The sequence below is a fragment of the Gymnodraco acuticeps genome, unplaced genomic scaffold (genome assembly GCF_902827175.1).
Source record: "Gymnodraco acuticeps unplaced genomic scaffold, fGymAcu1.1, whole genome shotgun sequence".
NCBI classification, from domain to species: Eukaryota; Metazoa; Chordata; class Actinopteri; order Perciformes; family Bathydraconidae; genus Gymnodraco; species Gymnodraco acuticeps.
In genome coordinates, this window is record NW_022989901.1 from 12,194 (window position 1) to 34,411 (window position 22,218).

Below are 22,218 nucleotides of genomic sequence, written 5' to 3' on the forward strand. Positions count from 1 at the left end.
TAAAGGCGGCTAATGTTGGGCTATAAAGGAACTCCAGCACGGTCACTTGACTTCACGTCACCACCGCTAAGCTAAAGGCGGCTAATGTTGGGCTATAAAGGAACTCCAGCACGATCACATGACTTCACGTCTCCACCGCTAAGCTAAAGGCGGCTAATGTTGGGCTATAAAGGAACTACAGCACGGTCACATCACGTCACCACCGCTAAGCTAAAGGCGACTAATGTTGGGTTATAAAGGAACTACAGCACGGTCACATGACTTCACGTCACCAACGCTAAGCTAAGGCGGCTAATGTTGGGCTATAAAGGAACTACTGCACGGTCACATGACTTCACGTCACCACCGCTAAGCTAAAGGAGGCTAATGTTGGGCTATAAAGGAACTACAGCACGGTCACATGACTTCACGTCACCACCGCTAAGCTAAAGGTGGCTAATGTTGGGCTATAAAGGAACTACTGCACGGTCACATGACTTCACGTCACCACCGCTAAGCTAAAGGAGGCTAATGTTGGGCTATAAAGGAAGTACAACAAGCTCACATTACTTATTTTGGTGTGCCTTGTTTGTTGTCAGTCATGTAGCATCTCTTTGTGGTCGTTTTGTGTTGTATTTCAACAGAAGTCATGACCCCTGACCCCTCAGGACCCTGGGTATGTATCCCTGTAAGCCCCTTCAGTAATCAGCAGTTGTTTGATTTAAACAGCTTGAGCCAGGCAGGAAATGTGCTGCAGGACTAGAAACCCTCCCATCATGAGGCGCATCTCTGCAGAGGATTCCTCTCATTCATCATGTTTACTGTGACCTTCAGTGTGTGGACTGAGACTTAAAGACACACCACATGATGGATTACACACTTTCACAGCATCCAGAACACGCTAAGATCACCAGCTGTTAACTGCATGTCATATAAACCTGTCTTTTATCAACCTTTGTTACACAGCTTAGTTTGACACTCGATTCTGATTGGCCCATTTTGGAGGTCTGTTAATTTATGCTAACAGGAAGTAAACACTAAAGGGAACAGTAGAAGGAGACAGACAGGAAGTAAACACTAAAGGGAACAGCAGAAGAAGACAGACAGGAAATAAACATTAAAGGGAACAGTAGAAGAAGATAGTCACTGGCCGTTTCTCAATCGCGAGGATTTTGGCGTCCAAGCCAATATTTCAAGGATGCTACGTCATCGAGTGCCGCCGAAGTACTGTTCCAATCTCCAGCATACTTGGAATTCCACCGAGGCCGCGCCCTTGGTTTGGGGGAAATTTCGAGGCTGCACATGGGTAGACTTCGCATCCTTAAAATCCCCACAATGCTTTGCTTACCGACCAATTTCAAAAAACCTTGCGGATAATTGCTGACCCGACGCAGCACACATTGAAATGTAAGTATGTAGTGGCGTAGAACATGTGTTGGTAAATATTTTACTTTGTTACATTTGTTCGTTATCACCAAAATGTGTTTCCTGAAAGTAAAGCAAGTTCATAATTAGATCGACATCGTGAGGTATTTATTTTCGGTACAGTTTATGTTGAAACCGTTAGAGAGAGTGGCACACTTGTTAGCCTGTTCCATTCTTCTTCGTTTTCCGAAGCCGTGGCTTGGAAATATACTTGCTTCGTTTCTGAAGGAAGTGACTTGGAAGTACGCGACTACCAAGCCAGCATCCTCGAGATTGAGAAACGGCCAGGAAGTAAACACTGAAGGGGACAGAAGAAGAAGAAGAAGAAGAAGAAGAAGAAGAAAGAAAGAAAAAGACAGACAGACAGACAGACAGACAGACAGACAGACAGACAGACAGACAGACAGAAAGAAAAATATGTTCCTGTTGCAACACCTGTTGTTTTAGACCGGGTTAAAACGTTGATCCAAACCAAGTCCAGCTCCTGAGTTAGATCTGTATTTAGTGTTTACTGTATTTTGGTGGGGAAGCTACGAATAATCGAAGTGAACCAAACATCACAAAATCAATGCACGTACAACAAAAAGAGACATACTGAGTTTCACTGTGCAGCTACGAGGGCTCCATACGTCTGAAGACATCTTTAATCCTGCAGAGACCGACTAATATCAAGTGAAATGTCATCTTCGGATAACAACACACACGCACGCACGCACGCGCGCACACACACACACACACACACACACACACACACACACACACACACACACACACACACACACACACACACACAGGGCTGTACATATTAATGCATCTCCAGCAGCAGGGGATCGGTGCACAAATCCTTCAGCAGTGCTGAGGCAATTACATCAACACACTGTGAGCAGAATCCCTATGTGTGTGTTGATAATGTCAGTCTGAGGGGAACAATCCCAAAAACTGAGTGTGGGTCAGGCGCTTTATATATTCAGTCTACGGTCAGGCGTCATGAATAAAACACACGGAAACAGCCTCAGCAAAACATATGATCACAAAATGCACCTCAGGGAGGAAGCTGTGTGAGACTCTGAGATGATTTGTAATGCTGGGTAGAATGGGAGAAGTACTCAGAGATTGTACTTAAGTTAAAGTAGAAGTACTCAGAGATTGTACTTGAGTTAAAGTAGAAGTACTCAGATATTGTACTTGAGTTAAAGTAGAAGTACTCAGAGATTGTACTTGAGTTAAAGTAGAAGCACTCAGAGATTGTACTTGAGTTAAAGTAGAAGTACTCAGATATTGTACTTGTTAGCTAAAACACATTTTGAGCTCTATTTCTATCTCACTGATAGATACTGTCCCTGTATGTGAGCTGGTGGTAAGGCTGCAACAAAGAGGAGGAGCTGCAGACAGGAAGGTGTTAAAGTCCAATTAAGAAGTCAGACTGCAAGATGCCATTTTAGAGCTGGACGGAGCAGGAGGAGAACAGGGTGAGTGCTAACACCAGGATCTGCTTTAAACACATTCATTACTCTGTCAGACTGATAACAAAACTTCTTTGTTAAAAATCAGCGTCCTAGAGTCCAATGAGACTTCTGCAAACTCTGTTTACTTCCTGTTTGCTGATCCATCAGAGTTACATTGTGTGTGTGTGTGTGTGTGTGTGTGTGTGTGTGTGTGTGTGTGTGTGTGTGTGTGTGTGTGTGTGTGTGTGTGTGTGTCCAGTGTTACTGGTGTATCTCTCAGACTGGAGAAGATGAGTGGTTTAAAAGATGAGGAAGAGGACAGATCTTCATTCTCCAGCTGGCTTTCTCTGATGAGTGACCGGTCTAAAGAATGGTTTGAGAAGTTCAGAAATGAACCTGGACCCTCAGACACAAAGTAAGAGTTTCTGCTGTAACCTGACCTGATATATTAAGGATATATAATATGTTTTATTAAGATGATTATTAATAATAGTGATAACCGGGTCAGCTGGTTGTGTTTAGCATTAGCAGATATAACAGAGTGTTGTGTGATTACATGTAGAGTCAATGCAAAGACCCAGATCTGTGCCTGGCAACACGAAGGAAGTGAAGATGTGAAATTCATGTCACCTGCGTATTCGTGCAGCGTGACACATTTAATCTTGAGTGTAAAGTGACGCTCTGCCCATTGGAGAGAATCAGCTCCACTAATGCAAAGTGCTATAAAGGATGTGTTTATCTCCACAGAGGGAAGAGGAGAAGTGCTGCCAGTCAGACCAGAACTGTACGAGGTAAGAGGAACTCATGCATTACATTACATTACATTGCATTTAGCTGACGCTTTTATCCAAAGCGACTTACAATAAGTACATTCGACCAGGAAGACACAACCTTGAAGAAAACAGAATCATAAAAGTACATCAGGTTTCATGCAGCGTTTTATTCCTCTTCCTGGTTCATTTGTTTTTGATTTGGTATACTGTTGCAGAGCATAGACATTACAACAAGTAACCCAACTCATACGACCAAATAGGTCGTTTGTTCAACAGCTTATTACGACCGACAGTCACGTTTTAGAGTTTAGCACCTCTAGTGGTCGTGTAAGAAACAACAATTTGCGGCATATGGGCGGATGATTACAAACGCTCCAGAGGGTCGTTATTCACAAATAACCCTCTCTGGAAAATCCTAAACTGTAGGATAGTTTGGCCATTAAAATGCTTTTTGATGACATTTCTAGCGATATGTGTATATTGTACTTTTAAAATCTACGTCCAGTGGATGTGTGGGATCTATAGTTTGATAGATATTACGAAGATGATTTGAAGTCTCACCAGGAGAACGTGTATATACTACGTCTTTCCCCGATTCATTTCTATTGACGGCAGCGTCCATGTAAAGTTGGCGTCAACCCTCACGGGGTGAAAACAGTATTTCCGGTCTCAAAGTTTTCATAATAAAACCGTATTCCCCTCACTGTCAAATGATTTTACGTTAGTATATGCAGTACTCATCCACTAAAACACATCAGTTTATCCTTGTTAATTACACAACATTAATTTGTTTAAATTGTGTACACTGCTTTTGTGTTTTTCCCATAGGTTGTTCCCTTTTCGTTTCTGAGAGACATATTTATTTTTTCAGAGATCTTGATAAAACATCGAACTGCCCATAATCCTCAGCTATCGTTGAAGCTCGGTGATTGGATATTTTAACCGCAATGCACGTTGGGATATGGTGTTTATGCGATATGAAATCCGAAAACATTATAAAAAAAGAAAATAATACTTTATTCCGAGTGTGCTTGCTTTTCTCTTTGAAAGTCATCGCATAACGGCATTGTAATACACGGTTCGGCTGCATTAAATATTACATATCTGCCGTAGTTCGCTATTTATAGAGCCCTGATGAGAAGACTTCTAGACAAACATGAAGAACTGCCACCGAAACTGAATATGTGACATTTCAGCAATTTAACAACATCTTCAATTTCTCTTCACACAATACGTCTCCTTGCAGTATCAACACTAATTCGACTGACTTTTATATTTGATCCAATTGGTAGATAGGCTATATTTACACCATAACGGTGCACAGCTGAAAGAACAGGACTTGTAGTTTTTAAAGATATTGCTGATTTTCTTTGAATATAAGAATGTAAATACTGAGTTGAGAGAATAGTCAGGGGTTTTGGGTGATGGGAGACACATCTATGGATTCAGAATTTCAATAGTTTACCATTAAATGACGGATATACGTTTATGTCTATGATGTTTTACAAATCAGATATTCATATGTAGAACAATATGTGAAATAATATAGCAATATCCTGTGAAATTATGTGAAAAAATGAATAAAACTACACATCTTCAGATGTTATACATACATAAGTGTCCAACACTAATAATGCAAAGTTATTATGGCATTGTATGCTGTGTGTTATTTGTATAATATATTTTATTGTTTTAACACTGTAAACTTGCCTAGTGGTTAAAGCATGTTATTGAAATTTGTTGTAGAATATGTTATATTTGATGAGAAAATTCAAATATTAAGAGTAGCCTACATACAAAATAGGGGGAAAGTAGAAGGTCAATGATATAAATATAGAATAGAAAATATCAAGAAGATACTGTAGTGATCTCTACAATAAAACAGTTTAGTGCAGGACGTCCAAAGATATTAACAGGAGGATGTGCAAAACAGACAAACTAATAAGGCTTTATTTAAACATTAAAGAATACTTTAAGTTAAGGTCTTCTTTTGAATAAGAAAAAAGCTTTGGGGGTATATCTACAGATAGATATTAAACCTGACAAAGTACTTAATTTCTAATATATTGCATAGCTTATTTTGGCACTTGACAATCACCTTCCCTGAATTTGACTCAGGTGTAACTAAAGTCTGATTTAAGGGTTGTTTATATTTCACATCATTAATCAGAATCTGCAAAGTAACTAAAATAAATGTAGTGGAGTAAAAATACCAGGTTGACCTCTGAATTGTAGTGGAGTAGAACAAAGTAGTATGCTGCTGTAACAAAAACATTTCCCAACTTGGGATCAATAAAGTATATCTTATCTTAAGATGATCGATGGCTACTGCCCTATTTGCAAAATGTGCCTCTGAACCTTGACAAGTGCATGTTTCAGGCTTATCAATGAACAACAGGAGGGGTCACAGACCAACACACTCCATAAACGTCCAGGAGCGACGCTTGGTCAGGGTCCTCGAGGCGTGCAGTTCCTAGGCTCCTTCAGCTTCATAAAAGGACGCAAATAGCTTTAATCTGATTGCAATGTATTCCCATCTGCGGCGGGATTTGACGCTCATGGAAGCACGGCATTCGTTTGTGTCAGCTGCCCTTAAAGGCAATGTGAGCGTTCATTCCCATTGGATAACGGAGAATTGTACACCCGGAAGTAAGTATTCCCCTTACTGTCGATTGATTTTACAGTGATATCTGCACTACTCATCGACTAAAAAACACCAGATTATCCTTGTTGATTACACAACATTGATTGGTTTAAATTGTGTGCAATGCTTTTGTATTTTTCCCCTTCGATTCGGAGAAACAAATATTTTTTCGGAGTAGAGGATGGCAGAAGACACTAGACTACCCAGAATCCCCAGCTATCATTTAGGACTACACCATGTGCTCTGTTTGACAAACCCCGTGATTAGTTCTCAAGCTCTGTGATTGGTTGACCTCCAACTGCATTCCATATGAAAAAAAAAAACGTTTCGTAAAAGATAAAATCATACTTTATTCAGCTTGCTCTACTCTTTGAAAGTCATCACATGAATGCATTGTAATAAATGGTTCGGCTGCATTAAATATTACACATCTGTCTTGTTCTTTATTTTTATTTATCTAGAGAGATCGGGCTCAGAATAGACCGGAAACTATTCTTTTACCGTTCAGTTTGAATTTCACAATAAAGTTAGTAGTAATATTTTGTATCGATATTATTGTTTTTTATTAACTACTAGACCGCTGGGTCATGTTAAGACCATCTGTGTTGCTGTGGGTTTTTTCCATCGCTTTTGTGTTACAAATATCAAAACAATAACTAAATATATCCGTCATAAACTAAACCAGAAACAGCAGTATATTTTATTTTGTTAACACTGTAAACTTGACAGCTTTTTAACCCAAACCACCTACTGGTTAAAGCACGTTATTACACGTTTAGAGTAATGCAATGCAGGTAGATTGTGTTGCTTTTTAATGACTGTTTAAAATGCCTTTTTCTTAATGTCTTTCACTTTTGTAAAGCACTTTTTAATGTGTTATATCTTATGAAAACATTTAAATATTAAGAGTATATACAAAATAGGAGGAAAGTAGAAGGTCAATGATATAAATATAGAATAGAAAATATCAAGAAGATACTGTAAATGGTATCTAGAATAATAATAATAATAATAATTAAAGCTGCAAGCAGCGCTGAGCGGGTCTTCGACGCTCCACATGCTGTTGTCCGCACGTCGACGTGTGTGTCTAGGTGTCTCGAGGACTCGGCCGTTGGCAAACGTGGGAAGTTTCAGGCCGATCGGACAATGTCTTTGAGTTACAGCAGTAACACAAACATTGTGTTTGATGGCGGGTGATCTGTCGCCATGGCAACGGCATTTGATGACACCCCATAATATGCTTAGATGTGTTGAGGGCTGCATCATTATCAAAACTGTGAAATGTTGTGCCGTTTGGAGCCTGTTAACTGGAGTTATGAGAAAATCGTGTTTCACGGCGACCATTTTGTTACCATAGCAACGACATTTGACTAAATCTCAAAACTTACACATATATGTGTCGAGGGTTTGACGGTTAGCACATATGTGAAATTGTAACACTTTTTTACCATTTACACAGGAGTTATAGCAATATCGTGCTTAACGGCGAGGGAAGCGTTGCCATGGAAACAGCTTTTGAGGAAAACTCACTATTGTCATATTGAGGTGTTGAGGGCCGGACCATTAACTGTCATCTGAAGTCTGGTGCAGTTTGGACCATTTTCCATTGACTTAAGACAACATTGTGTTTTATGGCGAGGGACGCGTTGCCATGGAAACGGCATATGGTGACATCCCATAATTGGCGTAGAGCTGTTGAGGGCCGGACCATTAGCCATCATATGAAGTCTGGCGCCGTTTGGACGATTTTCCATTGAATTACAACAACACCATGTTTCATGGCGAGGGATCTGTCGCCATGGCAACGGCATATGATGACACCCCATAATTGACATAGAGCTGTTGAGGGCCGGACCATTAATGATAGTCTGAAGCATGGTGCCGTTTGGACGATTTTCCATTGAATTACGACAACACCATGTTTCATGGCGAGGGATCTGTCGCCATGGCAACGGCATACGATGACATCCCCTAATTGACATAGAGCTGTTGAGGGCAGGCCCATTAATGATAGTCTGAAGTCTGGTGCCGTTTGGACGATTTTCCATTGAATTACGACAACACCATGTTTCATGGCGAGGGATCTGTCGCCATGGCAACGGCATATGATGACATCCCATAATTGACATAGAGCTGTTGAGGGCCGGCCCATAAATGATAGTCTGAAGTCTGGTGCTGTTTGGACCATTTTCCATTGAATTACAACAACATCGTATTTTTTGGCGAAGGATGCGTTTCCATGGAAACGGAATATGGTGAGATCTCAGATTTCACGTAGAGCTGTTGAGGCATGGACCGGTGATATAAAAGTGAAGATTGGGGGATGATGGGACCGTGTCCATTGGAGTTACAGCGACACCGTTGTTCATGGCGAAGGATCCGTCGCCATGGTAACGCCAAATTAAGTAACATCAGATTTGACCTAGAGCTGTTCAGGGCCGCAGTGTTAACCATTATGTGAAGTTTGGTGGCGTTCTGAGAATGTCAGTTGGCGTTATGACATCATCGTTTTCCATGGCGAGGGACCGCCTAGCATCGAGCGAACGCGAACTTTGGCGGCAAATCACGGCTACGCCGTGCGAAAGAAAAAACTTTCCGTGATAACTTTTAATTGTCAAGAAGCTACCCGACGAATTTCGAGTCGTACGGATAAAGTCCCTAGGAGAAGATAGATTTTGTACGGAGGACGAAAAACAATGGCCGACTTCCTGTACGTTATTTTATTTTCAAGAGGCTTTTTGGTTCGTCTGCGCACCCTAGATATGCGTAGCACATTTTGTTCGTTTACGTGCAAGTTAAAGTGGGGGGAGTTAATGTTAAAAACGGAAGTGGGCGTGGCCTACGCAATTTTTGACACAAAGTTCCGGAACCAATTACACATGCGACTACATTTATTCTCAGTGTAAAATGCCTATTTTAAAGTTAGTTTGGCTTTAAAATGCGTTTTGATGTCATTTGATGCGAGAAATATGAGTTGTTATTTCAGATTATGTGTGCAGTGGATGTACATGATCTTTAGTTTGCTAGTTATTACGAAGATTACTTCAGGAAATTGTGTCCATACAACGTTTTCATTGTTACCAAGGTGGTTGCTAGGGACGCTGCTATCGATATTATTTCTGTTATGTTGTGTAACTGTTTAATGGTGTTATCTTTATTGCTACCCCCTTCCCCGTGAATGTATAGTGTTGGTCCACAGCGCAAACTAGTGTTAATTTCGTCAGCTATTTTTTAATTTAGTTTTAGTCTTAGTCCTGTGTTAAATTTCCTTTTTAGTTTTAGTCATATTTAGTCACCTTCCTCCTGTTTTTATTTAGTCAAGTTTTAGTCGACTAAAAGTCTGAGCATTTTAGTCTTATTTTAGTCAAAGAAAACTGTTGAGTCTTTTTTTAGTCATCAGATTATATAGAACATTTCAGTCAAACTAGTCTAGCCAAAACCAATAATTTGTCATTTTAGTCAAACGTATTCCACAATAAGATTATATCTTGTCCTTATTTGATGAAAAACTCAGGTTGAATGATTGAGAAGCTTTGCAGAGAGTATCTGGTCAGGTTTGTGGTGTTTGTACCAGCTGTGTTTTGGCCACATTGCTTCCCTTCTGATAAAACAATGCATTCGCTTTTTTTCTCCGCCTCATTGTAGCGAAAATGGGCCCAAATATCACGTTGTTTCTTTCTCCCAAGCAGTGGTGGCTTTAGACTTTTTCGTTGTCAGTCATTTTGACGGACATGATCGTAACATTTCCGTCATAATCCATTATTATCCGTCGAGTGCACAATTTATCAATCACTCGCGCTGACGGGGGGTATTCGGTTAACGCGAGTGCGACCACTGCTCCCAAGCCCTGTTGTTGCCATTTTATTTTCTGTTAAATAAGGTTAGTTAGACCATGAGTTAGACCCGAGTCTTCCTGACAGTTCACATTGTGCCGCTGCCCGGTGTAATTCAAATCTACCGCCGCGCACACCGCAGACACACAGCTGCTGCCCAGCCGCAGCACCGGAAATGGAACTGCTGGGAGAAAAACTGACTATCAGAGATGAAACGTTATCTTTGATAATATTTCGTCTCCTCATTTTTCGTCAACGAAAGTAAAGAGAGATTTTGGCATAGTTTTTATTTAGTAAACTACATTTTCGTCTCGTCACTTTTCGTCAACGATATTGCATGATGATTTCGTTACAGTTATTGTTTACTGCCGTCTGTGCTGTCTCGTCATCGTCTCGTTTTCGTCATGGAAAAAAAGGTCGTTGACGAACATATTTCGTCATAGTTTTAGTCGTCAACAAAATTAACACTAGCGCAAACGTATTAGTTAACAAAATCTGCATCTAAAATTGTGGCATAGATACGTTATTTTCCCCTGTGCAATTCCAGTCTCACATCTCACATCACATCGTCATTAACAGATACCGGAAACAGACCGAAAACATTTTTAAAAATAATACTTTATTCCGAGTGTGCTTGCTTTTCTCTTTGAAAGTCATCACATAACGGCATTGTAATACACGGTTCGGCTGCATTACATATTACAGATCTGCCGTAGTTCTCTATTTATAGAGCCCTGATGAGAAGACTTCTAGACAAACATGAGGAACTGTCGCCAACACTGAAAACGTGACGTGGATCATAAATATATCAGCAATTAAACAACATCTTACATTTCTTTTCACACAATACGTCTCCTTGCAGTATCAACACTAATTCGGCTGACTTTTATATTTGATCCAATTGGTAGATAGGCTGTATTTACACCATAAAGGTGCACAGCTGATAGAAAGGGATTTGTTTGTAGTTTTTAAAGATATTATTCAACATAAGACCAGCTCTTAAATAAAGCTCTTCTGACCTTAGCTGGCATGTGGGTATATATATTAATGCTGCCCATTATGGGCACAAGCAATTTTCACACATTTATTAATTATATGTTTTAAATTTGAGTGTTTCCTACCCCCTAAACCTCCAGGGATGTACACAGTTTGATACTGGCAACTTCTTATTATGGGAAATACGAAAACGTCTTTTAAAACTACAACTCCCAGTGGCATTGCACACAATTTAAACCAATCAATGTTGTGTAATTAACAAGGATAATCTGGTGTTTTTTAGTCGATGAGTAGTGCAGATATCACTGTCAAATCAATCGACAGTAAGGGGAATACTTACTTCCGGTTGTACAATTCTCCGTTATCCAATGGGAATGGACGCTCACATTGCCTTTAAGGGCAGCCGACACAAACGAATGCGGTGCTTCCATGAGCGTCAAATCCCACCGCAGATGGGAATACATTGCAATCAGTTGAAAGCTATTTGCGTCCCTTTATGAAGCTGAAGGAGCCGAGGAGCGTCACAACTGCACGCCTCGGGGACCCTGACCAAGCGTCGCTCCTGGACGTTTATGGAGTGAGAGTGTGTTGGTCTGTGACCCCTCCTGTTGTTCATTGATAAGCCTGAAACAAGCACTTGTCAAGGTTCAGAGGCACATTTTGCAAATAGCGCAGTAGCCATCGATCATCTTAAAGGTGGGGTAGGTACGTTTCAGAAACCGGCTCGAGTGCACTAACATTTGAAAGTACACAGCAGAAAAGAATCCTCCCCTTCCTTCAGACTTCCTTACAGAGCACCTCCTCCAACACAATTGAACGCACAATGCACGCCCAATTACGGCACACCCAATGAGGGCACGAGATACATTTGTGCGTGCACGAGATGGAAGGCTGACAGACAGGGCGGCAATCCAATCCGTTTAGCCGGCCGTTCATGTGTGTTGGAGGAGGTGCTCTGTAAGGAAGTCTGAAGGAAGGGGCGGATTATTTTCGGCTGTGAACTTTCAAATGTTAGTGCACTCGAGCCGGTTTCTGAAACTTACCTACCCCACCTTTAAGATAAGATACTTTATTGATCCCAAGTTGGGAAATGTTTTTGTTACCAGCTGTTAAATAAAGCTCTTCTGACCTTAGCTTTCATGTGGGTATATTAATGCTGCCCATTATGGACACAAGCAATTTTCACCCATGTATTACTTATATGTTTTAAATGTGATAACACCAATATGTTTCCCATCACCTAAACCTCCAGGGATGTAGACAGTTTAACCTGTTAAGCCCTGAGCCTGTTTTTCAGGTCTCAGGCTCGAAAATGACATTCCCAGAACAAATGACCATATCTTCTAAAAGGGTTACATTAATAATCTTTGTTCTCAAAGTAATGATAAACCTGTGAGTTGGATGTAGAAGAGTCAGAATCAATATAGATGTTATTTATTTTAAAGAAAATTCAGATTGAACATAGTAAAAAAACTGTAAATTATAGTGTCCGTGAAAACAACCCTTGGATGATGGTAAGGTAGACTAACAGCTTTAGGAATCCAAAGTACAACATATAATAAGTACCCTGTATCAAGATTGATGCAAAACAAGTGACATTTGACCTTTTTAGAGAGATTTAGCAAAAAAAACTCCACCTCTGAGGTGATTTGGGTGGAAATGGGGGTTTTACCGTTTCTCTGGAACCCATTGGTCGATTTTGGTGATTGACATCTCTTTCTGACCGTTAGAGCCAATATAATCGAAGGGGAATTTCCCCATACACACATGGTAAAAAAAAAAAGTGGGGGCTTTGCGCATGCAGGTTTGCATCAGAGTGAACCTATCTCGCTCTGACATCTGGAAACGGAAACGCAGGTTTATTGCTTATTGATTATCAGAAATCATTCAAAGTGACACAGACACATTGGATTAACCTATGGATTAACTTCAGCAGCGTTTTTATCGTTTTAATGCCATTGAAGACCACTTTTGACCAGACAACGACCAAGGTAGACCATGTAGCCAGTTTTAGCTACCTAGCGCCACATGTTTTGATGTCTGTTCTTATTAATAGCTTCGCGAGTTCTTATCATGGAGTGATGATGTATCTACCCATTGATTTTGTGTCATCTCACGATGCAAATCGATGGGTTGGGCGTGCAGCTACGATAAGTAATAAGGGTATAATGAGTGAGTTTCTGTGCAACACCCCGTTAGCATTTTTCGCTCGTGGCTAATTCATAGGCTCAGCGCTAGCTTTGTGGGTTTTAAAAAAAAAGATTTTTTTTTTTTTCAGTTAGCTGAGTTTCTTCCCGTTACATGGATATAAAACATTCATAGTTGATTGAATATTAAGATGCACTCAGACGATGTTTCCTGCTAATGACGCGTTTTTCCCCCCGGTATCGGGGGTGCGGTGTAGAAGAGGTTAATACTGGCAACGTCTAATTATGGGAAATACGAAAACGTCTTTTAAAACTACAATTCCCAGCAGAGACGTGCCATATAACTTGTTGTGAAACACAATTAGCCAGCATGTGTAGTTCTGGGGGGGTGGGGTGAGGTGGACCCGTTCCAATTCCAGTTTTGGAAAGTCTGCCGTGGTTTCGTTCCATTTGAAAGAGCTGTTTGACACTCGGCGTAACCTTGGCGCACTGCCACTCCAACATCCAATCACTGAGCTTGAGGACTAATCACGGGGTTTGTCAAGCAAAGCGGATGTTGTAGTCCCAAACGATAGCCGAGGATTATGGGTAGTGTAGTGTCTTTGGCCATCCTAAACTCAGAAAAAATGTGTTTCTCCGAATCAAAGGTTAAAAACACAAAAGCATTGTACACAATTTAAACCAATCAATATTGTGTAATTAATAAGGATAAACTGATGTTTTTAGTGGATGAGTAATGCAGCTATCACTGTGTAATCATTTGACAGTGAGGGGAATACTTCCGGTTTTATTATGAAAACGTCGATACCGGAAATACTGTTTTCACCCTGTGAGGGTTGACGCCAACTTTACATGGATGCTGTGGGGAAATACGTAGTATATACACGTTCTCCTGGCGAGACCTCAAATCATCTTCGTAATATCTATCAAACTATAGATCCTACACATCCACTGAACGTGGATTCTAAAAGTACAATATAAACTTCTCGCTAGAAATCTAATCAAAAAGCATTTTAATGGCCAAACTATTCTACAATTTAGGATTTTCGAGAGAGGGTTATTTGTGAATAACGACCCTCCGGAGCGTTTGTAATCATCCGCCCATATGCCGCAAACTGTTGTTTCTTACACGACCACTAGAGGTGGTCAACTTTAAAACGTGACTATAGGTCATAATAAGCTGCTGAACAATCAACCTATTTGGTCGTTTTTTGGAGGAGGACAGGCTGAGACATTAAGGTGTTTTATTAAACATTAAAACTCAGTCTGTTTTTTAATTAGATTATCAGAGAGTTTTTGTTAAGAACTCAGACACTCAGGATATAGGACCCAATTGCACGACCCGGGAGACAGAGGTAAAGTATCGGTAAGATACTTTATTTTTCCAAAAAAGCAAGATGAACAAAAAATGGTCACTATCGAATCTCAGGATGAGATGACAAACAAATGAGAACAAAAAGGAAATCGCTCACGTCGTGAGGAACAAAACGTTTCTATAGCACAAAGAGAGTATAGACCTGACTATGGCATGAGGCAAGACAAACTGACACTGAACACTGGGAGACTGGGGAATTTAAACATACGACAACAAGACACAGGTGAAAACAATCAGGGGCGGGGCTGGTGATGATGAGCACAGGAGACACACAAGGGAAACAGGTGAACACAATCAGACAATTAGACACACCAGGGAAACTAACGACAGGGAGGAAAACACAGGGAGAACAGAACAGCAAAACACCCATAACAACACATACAAAACTAAAAACGTGACATAACATAAGAGTCGTGACAGTTTTCCTTATTTGTTTCCTTCTCTTTCAGCAGAACGTGGTCTGCAGGAGGTTTTAGATGAACATAGGCTCAGTCTGAGGAGGAGATGTGAACGTGTGACTGAAGGAACTGATCAAAGTGAAACCCTCCTCAACAGCATCTTCACTGAGCTCTACATCACACAAGGCCAGAGTGAAGAGGTTAATACCCAACATGAGGTGAGGCAGCTGGAGACAGCTTCCAAGAAGAAGCCCCTCCATGACACTCCAATCAAGTGCCAGGACATCTTTAAAGCCTCACCTTACCAACAGACTCCCATCAGAGCGGTCCTGACCAACGGAGTCGCTGGAGTTGGAAAAACCTTCTCAGTGCAGAAGTTCACTCTGGACTGGGCCGAGGGTTTGGGAAACCAAGATGTCAGTCTGGTGATCCCGCTCTCCTTCAGGGAGCTGAACCTGATCAAAGGTGAGCAGTACAGTCTTCTCAGGCTGCTCCATGTTTTCCATCCAACCTTACAGAAGGTCACAGCAGAGCAGCTGGCTGTCTGCAAAGTGCTGCTCATCTTTGACGGCCTGGATGAAAGCAGACTTTCTCTGGACTTCAGAAACAATGAGGTTGTTTCTGATGTCTCACAGCAGTCCTCAGTCAACGTGCTGCTGACAAACCTCATCAGGGGGAAGCTGCTTCCCTCGGCTCTCGTCTGGATAACTTCCAGACCGGCAGCGGCCAATCAGATCCCTCCTGAGTGTGTGGACAGGGTAACAGAAGTACGAGGCTTCACTGACGCCCAGAAGGAGGAGTACTTCAGGAGGAGATCGAGTGATGAAGACCTGTCCAGCAGAATCATCTCTCACATCAAGAGCTCCAGGAGCCTCCACATCATGTGTATGATCCCAGTCTTCTGCTGGATCACTGCTGCAGTTCTGGACCACATGTTGACTACAGACCAGAGAGGAGAGCTTCCCCAGACCCGCACTGACATGTACTCACACTTCCTGCTGGTCCAGACCAAGAGGAAGAAGCAGAAGTGTGAAGCGGGACATGAGACGAGTCCACAGCAGCTGACGGAGGCTGACAGGGAGGTTCTTCTGAAGCTGGGGAGGCTGGCGTTTGAACATCTGGAGAAAGGAGACATCATGTTCTACCAAGAAGACCTGCAGCGCTGTGGTCTTGGTGTCACCGAGGCCTTGGTGCACTCAGGAGTTTGTACAGAGATCTTCAAAAGAGAGAGTGTGATCTTCCAGAAAACAGTCTACTGCTTTGTTCACCTGAGCATTCAGGAGTTTCTGGCTGCAGTCTACATGTTGCACTGTTACACCAACAGAGACACAGCGGTACTGAAGGACTTCCTGCAGGCGGATCAGGATTACCGATCCCTGGATGTTCTCCTAAAGGGAGCCATGGAGAAATCCCTCAGAAGTAAAAATGGCCACCTGGACCTGTTTGTCCGCTTTCTCCACGGCCTCTCTCTGAAGTCCAACCAGAGACTGTTAGGAGGCCTGCTGGGTCGCACAGACAACAGACCAGAAATCAACCAGAGACTGCTGGGTCACAAATACATCCAGAGAGCCATCAACAACCTGAAGGAGATGAGCAGTGATGAAATCTCTCCCGACAGGAGCATCAACATCTTCCACTGTCTGACAGGGATGAAGGACCACTCAGTACATCAGGAGATCACAGAGTTCCTGAAGTCAGAGAACAGATCAGAGGAGAATCTATCTGAGATCCACTGCTCTGCTCTGGCCTACATGCTGCAGATGTCAGAGGAGGTTCTGGATGAGTTGGACCTGAGTCAGTACAACACATCAGAGGAGGGACGATGGAGACTGATTCCAGCTGTGAGGAACTGCAGGAAGGCCAAGTAAGTCCAGATGTGATTCACTTTATAAATTAATGTGGATCAGGAGTTTAATTATTCAAATAAACACGATAACATTTCTGCTGTTTAAATACTGAGAGCAAAATAAACCCAATACTGTTCTTCTATTTATTTATAATAATAGTTCAATTGAACCGTTGCTCTCTTCATGTTGAGTGATGGAGGCGACATGTCAAACACATGAAGGACTTGAGAGGTTTCTCAGCATGTGATCACACCACACAGCAGGACTTACAGTTATCAGAGAAAGCACTTATTACTTTCTAGTAGTTTCTTTATCATTGAACAGACACATTTTTATCACAATGTATTAGAGTTTAAAATCAGATCTATATAATTTCCCACCAATAACAGAGTTATGTGTTAATGCTGATATACTGGGAACATCTGATGGTATTCAGTTGAAAATGTTAAAACTTTATTGGTTTGTTAATTGTGTTTGTGTTACATGTTACATGTTACATTTTCAGATGCTCAGAGAAGCCAAAACATCCTTCATTCACATCTAAATAGTAATTAACATTTGAAATTTTAAAGTGTCAAAAACAAAGTGACAGTAACAGACTGGAACAAGAAAACCAGTGTTTTTGTACCTACTAGTACTACCAAACAAAGTAGGCATTTTCTTTGTGCCACTGCATCTCACAAATAAACAAGGACATATAATGATCAGACCCTGCAATAAAATAAATCAAGTTTCACTTTAGTTTTTCAAGTAACTCAACTCAAACTCACTAGTCACTCACTCAGCATCATCAGACAGGTTTTTAGGAATATGAGAATGTCCACATTTCCAGGTATTTATAAGCTGGGATGTTTGGGCATTTACAATATTCCCTGCTCTGGAAACAACTCTCTCGCTTGGTACTGATGTTGCCGGGACTGCAGTGGTCGCGTTAACCGAATATTTTATTTAACAATGACGGAAAAATCTGAAAGCAGTCTGTCATTTTGACAGATTAGAACAAACTCGGAACAGCGCCAACGTTTCCCTGCAGCGAGGCTCTGGTGTTATGCCGTGTTATGCTTGCCATCCAAAAGGAAATAATATAGTTTCCAAACCGTACTTTGCCGTACAGATCAACACATGTCTGGGAGGTTTTGCTTTACGCTGTGTGCGCTCCCACGAGGTGCACACACGGCATAACACCGCCCCCCCCGTTGACAGTTCACGAGCGTGCTCTCTCTCTCTGTTCAGACCCGACGGGTAATAAGGGATTATGACGCACATTTTACGATCCTGTCTGTCAAAATGATGGACAGCGAAAAAGTCTAACGCCACCTCAGTGGGACGGAGAGATATGCTTTGGCCATGGGTGACAGCAGTGGGTCAAACTGTGCATTGTCTCTCCACCACTTCAAAAACTATACAGTTGTTGCCAAGAAGGTGAGGCTTATTGACAGAGATATAAATATACAGGTACTTGTCAATGTCTCCAGGTGTGTTCATGTAGCCCTGTAAATACCATGTCCTTTTGTGTTCTGTTGTTTTATATTCATGTTGTAACCTACTTGCTGCCATGTTGGACAGGTCTCTCTTGAAAAAGAGATCGATGATCTCAATGGGACCACCTGGTTAAATAAAGGTTTAAAACAAAAAAAAGTGTTTAAAAAAAATTATATATATTTTTTTAATTAATTTTAGTTTTTTAATTGCGGTACATTTTGTCAGTCTCACGACGGTATTGGGACGTTTATTTGCCGCGATATTCGGTATATCGTTACATCCCTAATCATTTATTATTATATATAATATAAAATGGACTAACAGCAAATGTCAATCAGAACATATGTGAAATATTTTTTCGTCAATATAATGTTTCCTCTTTTTAACACATGTTGTAATGTATGTGTTATTATAGACTTACTGGCTGTGGACTCTCAGAGACTCACTGTGAAGTCGTGGCCTCAGCTCTGAAGTCTGACCCCTCCCATCTGAGAGATCTGGACCTGAGTGAGAACGCTCTGCAGGATTCAGGAGTGGAGCTGCTGAGTTCTGGACTAAAGAGTCCAAACTGCAGACTGAAGTCTCTCAGGTCAGTTCACTGACTGCAGTTCATACAGATCTGCTTGTGTTTATGATTTTCTGAATTTCCCTGAGAACAAATACAATGTTATTGTTATTTGTTCCACTGTTGATAATGACTGAATATTGATCAGAATCAGGGGTGGTTCTAGGGGGGGGCAGTGCCCCCCTAACACTGACCTCTGACCCCCCTGTGGCCCCCCTAACAATTAAAAGTTTTTTTGTTTTTTTTTAAATGTATATTTTCTGGTTCTCGGTTTGCCAAAAACTGCAGGATTTTGTTGCTGTAATGTGAGATTGTGCAGACACATTTATATTTACTTAATAATTTTTGTAAAGTAGAGATGTAACTGTTCATTGCCTTTATTTTTATATAAATATGGTGTTAGTGCAAACATTGTACTATAACTTAAGCTGAAGCTAACAGTAATAACTATAAGATCTATCTGAAATAAATAAGTGTACTGAAACAAATACCAATAACTGTATTGCATTGTTTTCTTATGCGCAATTACTTCATACTGTCTAGTTCTCTTTTTCGTCCTGCATTTATTTATTGTGCCCCCCTCAGAAAATAACTGGCCCCCCAGTGGCCCCCCCAGTCAAATTGGTCTAGAACCGCCACTGAATTCAGAATAACAAAGAGAAGGTGAATGTGTGAGGGAGAGTGTTTGAGCTTCCACAGACTCACACTGTGCTCCATGAGTCAGTGTGAGTCTTACATCATGTTTTCTTTATTCAGACTGAGGAGCTGCAGGTTGTCAGAGATCAGCTGTTCTGCTCTGATCTCAGCTCTGAAGTCCAACATCCATCTGAGAGATCTGGACCTGAGTAACAACGATCTGCAGGATTCAGGAGTGGAGCTGCTGAGAGATCTTCTGGAGAGTCCAGACTGCAGACTGGAGTTTCTCAGGTAAGTAAGGGGCAGAGGATGGATTTTTTTTAACAATGAGGGAAAAATCTGAAATCCGTCCGTCATTTTGACGGATTAGAACAAACTCAGAACAGCGCCAACATTTTCTCACAGCAGGGCTCCGGTATTATGCCGTGTTATGCATGCCCGCCCAAAAGGAAATTATGTAGTTTTCAAAACCTAACTTTGCCGAACAGATCAACAAAAGTATTTGCTTTACGCTGTGCGCGCTCTCGCGAGGTGCTGTGTGCATAACACGACGCTAACAGTTCACGAGCGAGCGTCCACCCCCCCGTTGACAGCGTGCTCGCTCTTTCAGGCTCCTCTCCACAGTTGTCCCCCTAAAAATGATTTATAATCATTATCTTTGCATTTAAATGATTTATTTCATCATTAACATGGTTCCCTAACACAATGCACATAGTCTGGAGCTCACTGGGGTCCTGCATATGCTTTAATCAGGCGTTTTAACACTTTTTTCCATGAAAATGATTTTTATTCACTATCATGGGGTTATATAAATCAAATTCCGGGTAATTCGAAGCACAATTGTACCTTTTAATATTTAAATGTGTTTGTATTATATATGTTTGGGCTATACAAGTGACATTTCTGGGTGACTTGGTCAGTTTATGGAGCTTAGCCCACAAATCCTGGAGATTCCAGGCCAAATTTGGGAGCTCATAGGCGGCCTGCCATGCGCCCCCACCCGTGGAAAGCAGAAAAAAGTGAAGAAAACAGTCAATTATATCTTAAAATAATCAAAAATGAAGTTAAAAAAAAATCTCAGTGTGCCAACAGAGCTCAACCTTTCGGCGCTTCGGGCCGAAGCCCCGGACACTTTCCCACTTCTCCGTTGCAACTTACAACGGAGAGGGGAAACCAAGCTCCCCCTTCTCCGTCAAAAAAATGCATTCATCTTTTTCAGACTACTGTCTGCACGAAATCGGAAACCCGGTTTTTGAGAGGACTCAGAAAAAAAACGGCTGTCTGATGTCCTGGAGGAATTCATCCGCTACATGTGCACTCTGGATCGGATACATGTGTTGCCTGGAGACCCCCCAGCCTGGTTCTTACCAAACTTTATGTTTTTGAACTGGTCTCTGGAGGTATGTAAGGGGAGTTTGAGAGGACTCTGCTTGCATTATGAGGCACTATTTTCGGACATATTTGATCACTTTTAGCCCTTTTTTATGGTTCTCCAAAAAGTGAACTCAGACTTTTTCTGACTGTGGAGGAATGCAAGGGGAGTTTGAGGGGACTCTACCCGCATTATGAGACACTATTTTCGGATACATTTTCTCACTTTCACCCCTTTCTATGGATCTCCAAGAAGTGAACTCAGACTTTTTCTGACTGTGGAGGAATGCAAGGGGAGTTGACAGGGGACTCTTGCGGGCTCATGATGCACTATTTTCGGATACTTTTTTTCATTTTCAGCCCTTTTCCATGGATGAATTGAAACGTATTTTTTTTACATTTTGGTCAATTTGACCCAGTTCTGGTAACCACATTGCCTGGAGGATAGGACCGAGAGATGACAGACTCTATGGCCGCCTCACAAATCACTATTGTCGGACACTTTGTTTGCTTTACCCCGGTTCTATCACCTTTGACGATAACACGTGTTTCCTGCTGGGGTACTGCCTGGTTCTGGGGCACCCCAAACCCTCTCATGGTCGGCGCACCATGAATTGATGCATGACGACCCAATGTTTTCATCACCAGCCAACCTCCGCGTTGGTGCGGAGGTGGGACCATTTAACCCGGTGGTAACCCAAGTCCTCCCTTGGTCAGTGTACCATGCATTGAAGCATCGGACCCATTGTTGCAATCACCGGAAACATGGCTGAATGGGCCGGCTCTGAAGCCAGAATCATGGCTGTAAGGTCCGGTTCTGAAGCCGGAAACATGGCTGTAAGGTCCGGTTCTGGAGCCGAATCCATGGCTGCTCGGGCTGCTAGCCTGGCCTTGCGACGACTCCTCTTAGCAGCCGCCTGAATACTCCGTGGACCTCCATAAGCCAGAGTTCCAGAGAACGGCTCCTGGACAGGAGCAGGAACTGGGGAAAAAGCAGAGGTTGACTCCAGACGGAACACACCGAGACGTATGGTGTCAGGTTGGGAATTGGGAGGCAGGGGGCTAGCATGCCTGGAGCTAGCAGGCCGGGAAAGAGGTTTGACCTCAAAGCTGCCCAAAAAGTCCTCCACCCACTCGGGGAGCAACTCCCTCAACCAGGGCCTTGAGGTTACCTCCTGGCGTGCCGCATAAATAACTGACTGCCTCTCTTCAGTACTGGAGGCATATCTAAAGTCATTCCTCAAGCATGTTCAATTGTACTTCACCTCGTACAAACTGTCTGCTGGGTCCATTCTTGGTCGG

At 41.9% G+C, this 22,218-nt stretch overlaps 1 protein-coding gene across 2 annotated transcripts in view; it reads left to right on the plus strand.

Moving 5' to 3' along the window:
• Positions 1-2,735: 2,735 nt before the first annotated feature.
• The window catches only part of LOC117540303 (protein NLRC3-like), a 35,053-nt gene continuing 15,570 nt past the window's right edge, over positions 2,736-22,218 (plus strand). The window contains exons 1-6 of one of the 2 annotated variants that reach the window (XM_034206913.1): positions 2,736-2,873; positions 3,109-3,264; positions 3,597-3,640; positions 15,067-16,879; positions 18,760-18,933; positions 19,666-19,836. In XM_034206913.1, coding sequence (XP_034062804.1) covers positions 3,140-3,264; positions 3,597-3,640; positions 15,067-16,879; positions 18,760-18,933; positions 19,666-19,836 — 2,327 coding nt within the window. In that variant the 5' untranslated portion in view covers positions 2,736-2,873; positions 3,109-3,139. The remainder of the gene's footprint in view (positions 2,874-3,108; positions 3,265-3,596; positions 3,641-15,066; positions 16,880-18,759; positions 18,934-19,665; positions 19,837-22,218) is intronic. The other variant, XM_034206922.1, reaches the window with a different exon arrangement.